Source organism: Poeciliopsis prolifica, unplaced genomic scaffold (genome assembly GCF_027474105.1).
Source record: "Poeciliopsis prolifica strain line A6 unplaced genomic scaffold, Auburn_PproV2 SCAFFOLD019, whole genome shotgun sequence".
Classification (NCBI taxonomy): domain Eukaryota; kingdom Metazoa; phylum Chordata; class Actinopteri; order Cyprinodontiformes; family Poeciliidae; genus Poeciliopsis; species Poeciliopsis prolifica.
In genome coordinates, this window is record NW_026562394.1 from 7,865,208 (window position 1) to 7,873,678 (window position 8,471).

Sequence of the window (8,471 nt, forward strand, 5' to 3'; positions counted from 1 at the left end):
GATATATGTCTGCTGAGCAGGAACCACAATAGATAGAAACATTATGGTTTGGCTTAATAAATGCTAAACTACTCACAGCACAGCATGTCGACCAGTCATGTGAGCTCTGCTTAATTTCACTAGTAAAAGCATTCAGCGTCCAATTGGTGTTAGGCCAATGTTATGAAGAGCGTTTGCCAATTACTTCATGTAGTAATTATAATGACCTCTCTCTGTAAAATGTCACTGCTTTTTCCCAATGTGTTTGTGAAAATAAGCATGAAAGCAAACATTTCCGCTCTCCACGGACTACAACAATAATGCTGAATGTTCAAAGCATTTTAACGCAATTAAAAAGTATTTTCATTTTAGCAACTCAATTCACCACGTGTGACATCATACAGAGAAATTACACACAGGCTGATGTTTTTTTGAGGTTTGATTTTTCTTAGCGGGATCAGCCGCATTCTCGGTTTTACTTTAAGAATATCGTGACATTTTAGGGGTGCGGGGAAGAGTACCATTGCTAGGATTGTGGCAGCGTTCTGATCTGAGAGATTCTTTTCAGCAAATGAAGCGACGTGTTCTGACTTCATAACACATGGCAAACAAACAAAACAACGGCTTCGCCAAAAGAAAACGCTTTGGAAATGTTTTGATCCGGTTACGTTTTAAAACTACATTTATGCAGAAGAAAGACGTGGACAAGAGATGACCTCGTAATTTAAGAGATTATGAGACCTTTTGAATGTTTAAAGACATTTTAAATCTTAATTAAATTATGTTTTGATAGATTAGTTTGCTATACATTGAATTGCACATAATTGTTAAAAAAAAAAAAAAGATTTCTCAAATCATTTTTCTTGAATTAGCTTTTTCACACTTTTGAAAGATACTATGTAGCAACAGATTTTGAACAGCATTCCTCTATGCAGGAAAGGGTTTAACTATCCTCAGAGTGGCTCACTTGCTAGTCGAATCTCTGGAAAAGCAGGAAAAAAACTTTATTAGAATAAAAATTGTAAAAAAGAAACAAACTAACCAAAAGCCAGACTTTTTGCCATCATTTGCAACTTGTGATTACACTGCACAAAACGTCTCCATGCCACCCTCCTAACTCTTCGATGCCAGCCTTGGAGCTGCCACATGCTGGAGCGTTTGTGGTAGGCTAATCATTAAGGATAATAAAAAAAAAAAAAAAAGGCAGGTTATATCACCCCAGAGCTGCTTAAATCACCGTCGAGCTGTCCTTTGAGTTTGGGTCCAGACCAGCAGCGATGAGCATGGAGAAGGCCACGGATCAGCAGCCCGACAGACCGACATGGAGCAGGCAGATAGAGTTCACCCTGGCAGGGATCGGCTGCGCTGTGGGTCTGGGGAACGTTTGGAGGTTCCCTTATCTCTGCTACAGGAGTGGAGGAGGTGAGGAAGCAGGCTGCAGATAGAACAGCATTCTCCACATTTTTAGAGGTCTTGAAATCAGGGGGCAAAGTTTAACCACACGCACCTTGGTTTTCTCGTGAAATGAGCTCCGTGCGCGCAGGAATGGGTTTGATAAACTTATTTGAAGCCCTTTAATACCACCTGGAGTGGGGGTTGATTGTTTTATAGTCATAAAGACATATTTTGTAGAGCTAAACCTCACCTGACTTTTACTTTCACAAAAGTTAAAGATTGAAGAGTTGAAACTTACCATCCCTGTCCGCCAGGTGCCTTTCTGGTTCCCTACCTGCTCATGCTGGTGGTGTTGGGGATCCCTCTGCTCTACATGGAGCTGACTGTGGGCCAGTACACCCGGAGAGGCCCGGTTCATGCTCTGGCCACTGTTTGCCCACTCTTAAAAGGTACTTTGCACTCATTCCCCCCATCCCCAATCTGTAAACAAACAAACAAAAAAAAAATCTCTGCTGATTTTTATTGGCCCCTGACGAGTTATGATAATTTGACCCCGCCGCCTTAGCAAGGATAAAAAATTTGGACTTTCTATTTTTAATTTGGGCAAAGTTATTACAGATCTTCTTAAGACAGAAAGCACTGGAAGCAACACTAATTATTTGTCTTTAAACAGCCAGAACTTTTGTATTCTCTTTCAAGGACCAAATGTATCCAGTGACTTTTATTCAAAATCTGACTGTGCAGAAACCAAATGCGCCTTTGATTCGTTTGTTGGACTTGGCAAAAGCAAGCGTTTTCAAAGAAAGAGAGATACAAACCCTGACTTCATTGCTCAGAAATAGCAAGAAAAAAAATCAATTTGATAGAAAATGTGCTATTTTTTAATCATGTAAACTTTTAAATAAGTTTTGTATCTATATTATTTCACACATCCCTTTCTAACAACATACTTGAATTACTTCAATTAAAACTGTGGTATGTATCTTTTATTTTAAAAATGTTATTTATGGTTGTTTTTTTTTTAACTGATCATGTCGTTACAGTCGACAACAAGACAGATAATTGGTGAAAAAAGTTGAACTCCTCTGCATTTTCCTCTCTGTGTGCTAACGCAGAAATACACGACTAAGTTAGAGACAACCAATCAGAGCCAGGGGAAGGGCCATAGCGCCGTCAATCACTTGTGTGCTCACACCCTCCCGCTTACTTATTGCTAAGCTACAGCTGGTTAACAATTGCTAAGGCTAGTTAGGATGTGACAGTGGATAGACAGACGGTTTCCCTGTAACCATGAGTTGTTTTTCCTCCATTAGCACATGGAGCAGCACACAGGAAGCTGATTGGCAGCACTAAGACCCTCCTCCTGTGTCTAATTGGTTGTCCTTGACCAGGAGCTGTGCATTTTTTCAGACCGCAATAGCAGCTTAAGGGAGGAGGATGTGATGAGAGTTTTAATTAATATGAAAATCTGTATGATGACTTTAGCTAAAAAAAAAGAGACTACATCTGACCTTTTTTTTTGTTTTTTTTGTCTAACCTCAGGGGTGGGCATAGCATCTGTGGCCATCTCCTTCATCATGTGCACCTACTACAACATCGTCATCACCTGGGCCCTGTATTACCTCTTCAGCTCCTTCCAGGCGCCCCTTCCGTGGCAGAGCTGCAACAACACCTGGAACACGCCCAACTGCACGGACCACGCCACCAACAGCAGCCACTCGTCCACAGCCAGCCAGGAGTTCTTCAAGTGCGTCCGAGAAGGCGTCGGTCGCTGCTCCCCACAGTGATCCGACCAGACCTCGCTAATAATTAGTGTGCGGCCATGTTACTGAGTAACCTGGCCTTTAGGAGGCTCGCACGAGTTAACGTGTATAAAACACAGCAGCAATCATTAGGAGAAAATTTGAAGCGAGATAAAAGGCTTATTAAAAACGAGTTATCTAAGCCATGTGAGCAGTATTGTATAAAGTGAAGGTCAGTGATAAGGAGCTACGAGATAAAATATGGCCGTGAGTGAAACGTTGAGTCATGATTAACCCTTGACACCGACTCTGAAACGTTTCAGCTCTCTCATTGGGAATTTAGCACAAACAGCTGTCTCATTTCACTTGGAAATGAGACAGCGTTTCTGTGTACTCGTTGACCTATTACCCCCAGGATCTCTCTGTGCTTATGGAAACGTAAACACTGTGTTCTCCTGTAAAGGCTGCCATGCAGAGAAGACATGCTGTAGCTCCCACATGCAGCAGATTATGAATGTAAGGTACCTGGTGCTCTGCAAACACCTTATGTCTTTGTGTTTTTGCATCAAAGGATGCAAAAACACTTTGCTGCATGTAAAGAGGTCTTGAGTCGCGCCCCGTTTCCTGAGTTGAAACCTCAAAAAAAAAAAAAAAAGAAAAAAAGAAAGCCACTGAATTGTGAGATTTTATTTTGACATACACAAACCTGCATTCAGTGCCAGCAGGATGTTTCCCAAAGAGACATTTGCAGAAAACCTTGCAATAGAGTGGAGGAAGCACAGAAGGATGAACTTGTATCTTAAGACGCGAACCAGTCAGAAAAGTGATCCGTCAATTAGCTGTACAGACTCCAACATGGTGCCATGGTTGTAATGGTACATTAAAGTAAAAGTAGGAATTGCAAAGTGTTAACAACCACTTCTATTTCCTTGCTTGTGAAGGTATAAAATGCTGGGCCAGACTGGCGGAGTGGAGGAAACAGGAACCCTGCGGTGGGAGCTTTTCCTCATCCTCATCCTGGCTTGGATTCTCATATATCTGTGCATCTTTAAAGGAGTGAAGTCAACAGGCAAGGTGGGTTTAACCTGCCATTCATGTGGGGCACCCTCATACCAACGGGTCAAACACCAGGTGCTTCATCGTTCCTCGGCTGCTCTAAGTGTGGAACAGGACACACTTAGTGTTAGCGTCATCTGTAATTAGCTTGAATCATAGATATTAATTTTAACTTCACAGGAATAGCAAAGGAAAACAATTATTTGGGTTTTGAAATGCAGAGGCGCCGCATTATTGCAACTACTTGAAAGTGACATCAACCTACAAACACTGAAGTTAGAGTAAACAAGTTCAGGACTTTATGTTTCCCCTCAGACTAGAAGCAGCCATTAGCAGGAAGAGATTATTAGAGTCCCGACTATAAAAAATTGTGTATAGATGGTTTTTCCATGTGTAGTATCATTTAGTTTGTGTCATTTAATGCTCTTAAGTATATATATGCAATATTTAAACATATCGCAATATAAGTGTTTCGTATCAGTCGATACAGATAATTATTGATTTTTTTTGTTACCTTAACCGTGTCAGATTCCCGTTGAGTTAAAAAAAACGATCCTTTTCCGCATTCGCGCTCTTTTCAATTGTTAACCGGAAGTGAAAATAGGCACGCAAGTTAATTTCACGTCGAGAGGCAAAATTAAATTTTATTTTAATTTGCTCAATATATGCTCATAAAAAAAACAAACATCTAATGGTTGCGAAATGAGACGTGTTTTACGAGGGGAAATAACACAAACACACGTTAAAATGTTCAACTTTGATGAGAAAGAAAATAGTAATTTGACATTTTCTATATTTACCTGCCCTCTGTTGGTGCAGGTGGTGTACTTCACTGCTCTGTTCCCATACGTCATCCTCATCGCCCTGCTGATCAATAACGTGCAGCTTCCGGGGGCTTCGGACGGGATAGCTTTCTTCATCGTGCCCGAATGGGACAAGCTGCGGTCCGTGGAGGTCAGAGGGGTCAAGTACGGGGGAACCCGGCTGGAGCGCCAGCCGGAGGAGGAAAATACTCGAGACGGTGTGACGAGACCACCATCTCTGTTTTGCAGGTGTGGGTGAACGCTGCGGCTCAGATCTTCAACTCCATCGGGATTGGCTTTGGCTCGCTGCTGGCCATGTCCAGCTACAACTCCTTCAACAACAACGTTCTGAAGTGAGGAGGCCCGGGTTGATGATGAAAATGGTTAGAAAGCAAGCTGAGGGACGTTTTTCCTGCCTCCACAGGGACACGCTGTTCATATCCATCACCAACTCCCTAACCAGCATCCTGGCGGGCTTCGTCATTTTCTCTGCCTTTGGCTACATGTCTTATCTGCAGGGCATTCCCGTCAGCCAGCTGGCGGTGGACGGTGAGGCAACCCCGGCGCTGTCTTCGGAAACCTCTCACGGTGAAACTGCCGTACTTTCATTCAGTCACTTCAACTGTCACCGACGATCTCCTTGGATCTTGGCAGGTCCAGGACTGGTTTACGTCGTTTATCCACAAGCCTTCGCCAACATGCCGGTGTCCCAGCTCTGGGCTGTCCTGTTCTTCTTCATGCTGCTGTGCCTGGGGCTGGACAGCGAGGTAGACAAACTGGAACCTCTTCACACTAGGTCACAATAACGTCCACAAAGTCCTCACACTTTTTATTTGATTGCTATTCTTAATTAATAACTGGTAAAGTGAGGCGGTATTTAGACATAAGTTGAGTTGATTTGTACATCGCATTTCACCAACAATTCGAAGATCAAAGTGCTCACACCATAAAATCGTAATACAAGCTACAAACATGACTTTTCAAATGCCATCATCAGTACACATCAAATATGTTGATCAGTGTTCTAGTTCGCACTAATCAAAGGTAACTCTAAAACAGGGGTCTTGATTTGAAGGAAGTCTGTGTTTCAGCATCTGTTCAGTTTTCTGGAAGTTTGCTTCAGATTTGTGATGCATAGAAGCTGAATGCTGCTTCTTCTCCATGCGTGGCTCTTATTCTGGGGATGACCTGAGAGGCCTGGAGGGTCGACACAAGCTACTTTCTACTTTCTCCTGACCTGTCCCGCTGTGTTCGTGATGCTGTTTGTTCCAGTGTGTCCTTTGTTTTGGGACAGTTTGCGATGGTTGAGGTGATGGTGACCAGTTTTATGGACGAATTCCAACAACAGCTGATCCGAAGTTTCAAAAGGAAGGAACTGTTTGTTCTTGCAGTCTGCGGTGTGGCCCTCCTGTTAGGAATCCCGTGTGTGATGCAGGTGAATTTTATAGCCTATCAGGCAGTTCTTAACCCAAAACAAATGACCAAGGAGGACCTCCTCAACTGGTTTTTGTGCTTTCAGGTAGGAATTTACGTCTTCCAGCTGATGGACCACTACACCGCCATCGTCTCCATCATGTTCCTTGCATTTTTTGAGATCATAGCCATTTGTTGGAGTTACGGTGAGCGAAAGTTGGCTCTTGCCGCTTACGTGCGTCCATATCCACCCATAGAGACTATCTGTATTTTCTTTGCTCAGGTGTAAAGAGACTTTCAAGCAACATGGAAGAGATGACTGGGCGAAAGCCAAACATCTTCTTCAGGCTGTGTTGGCTCGTAGTTGATCCCGTGCTCATCACCGTAGGTCTAAAAAAAAAAAAAAAAAAAGAGAGAGAGAAAATATCGACATTATCTCCTTGCACTGAGTTTCACACAACTCTTTTCGTCTCTCTGTGCCAGGTCATTCTGATTTTCTCCATCATCCAGTTCAAACCGGCTCGCTATGGAGACTACGTCTTCCCCCCCTGGGCTCAGGGCGTTGGCTGGGTCATTGCTCTGGCCTCCATTATCTGGATTCCTCTGGGTGCAGTCCACACTTTGTGGGTGCTTCCTGGTTCGCTCATGAAGGCGAGTTATACCCCAACTGAAAGTTGTGGTGACAGCCTGATTTATTGACACAAGAAACAAACAAACAAACAAACAAACAAACAAACAGCTACAATAAATTCAGTAAATAAGTGTGTGAGAATGAAAGAGGCTTCAGATGCCTGTATTCAAAGGGAATTTATAGGGGCACCAACATTTGTGCAATTTTTGTTTATTTATTTACTAGTGTGCAATGCATGCGTCATAGAAAGCAAGGTAAAAAAAAATTTGCTGCATGTCTGTTACAGAAACTGAAGCTATCGATCACACCCTACGCCCTGAAATCCTCTGAAGGTCTTTATAAGGAATGGGGAGGAGGGGCAGGAGAACCGGACATATCCGTCATCAGCTCCAGCACCAGCCTACCTGAGAAAAAGTCCGCCGAGACATACTTCTGAGACAGACATTTAGTGTTTTGCTCAAAACACTTTGAAAAACTCCAGCCAATCAGAAACGAATTGCCAAGTCCTTGAATCTTACTCAGGAAGTTAAACAGAGGGATTTTTATTAAAATGTATATTGTTTTGTTTTTTTTATCTGCCTTGCAGATGGGTGAAAAATAACCGGTTATTGTCATTTCAGTTATTCAATTTGTGGGCTTCTCTTGCATTTCACCGGCTTTATTTATTGGCGACTCGGAACGAGTGCGCCATCTTTTGGTCGAACCTGTGCAACACACTGTGTCGGATCATTTTTAAAGCGTCGTTTCGGTGTTAGAAAACAGGATGATATGACGGTTTAACATTTTCCACTTTTTAATGCCAACTCGAATGGATTTTGAGACCTAAAAATATATTGCATATGTAGCGTAGTTAATCCTGCGTTGTCTTTTTGAGGCAAGAAAAGCCAAACAACAGCTGATGTGCAGATGATTTTAATGCACCTGCATTCAAATGGCAGAAAATAGTATCAATCAGAACAGTGTACTTTTCAGTCCCGCACAGCGCCTTCTCCCACGGAATCCGAACAGAAAGAGCGCAAGTGCGTGTGACTTAAGTAAAGTAACACATTTACTTTATGAAATAAAAACAATTGCATTAATAAGTAACTGAGCCCAAACATGGGCATATTAACCTTAAACAGTACATTAATGAAAACCAAATAAAATACCATAAATAGTAATGAAACATCACATACCTGCATTCAAATGGCAGAAAATAGTATCAATCAGAACAGTGTACTTTTCAGTCCCGCACAGCGCCTGTTCAACCATGAACAATACTATCTTCAGCACATGCACATACGATTTGTTAGCAAGTTTCATGTATAAAACAGCTAGCTAACTGTTAGCTACTAGCCTTAATTTAACAGGTTAATTTATACTACAATAACAATACACATTATTTTACAAAAAACTGCGATAAAACCATCACTTAATACACTAACATACACTTATTAAACACAAAACGAAACT

General features: G+C 42.1%; 1 protein-coding gene across 1 annotated transcript; it reads left to right on the forward strand.

Annotated features, from left to right (window-relative positions):
* The first annotated feature begins 1,217 nt into the window (after positions 1-1,217).
* Positions 1,218-7,859, forward strand: si:ch211-283g2.1 (sodium- and chloride-dependent GABA transporter ine). The gene is made up of 13 exons (XM_055044040.1): positions 1,218-1,401; positions 1,689-1,823; positions 2,917-3,121; positions 4,058-4,190; positions 4,992-5,126; positions 5,225-5,328; positions 5,400-5,524; positions 5,630-5,742; positions 6,270-6,410; positions 6,495-6,594; positions 6,672-6,772; positions 6,872-7,039; positions 7,306-7,859. The coding sequence occupies exons 1-13, from the start codon at positions 1,257-1,259 to the stop codon at positions 7,453-7,455; spliced, it is 1,755 nt and encodes a 584-aa protein (XP_054900015.1). The 5' UTR covers positions 1,218-1,256; the 3' UTR covers positions 7,456-7,859.
* Positions 7,860-8,471: the final 612 nt, after the last annotated feature.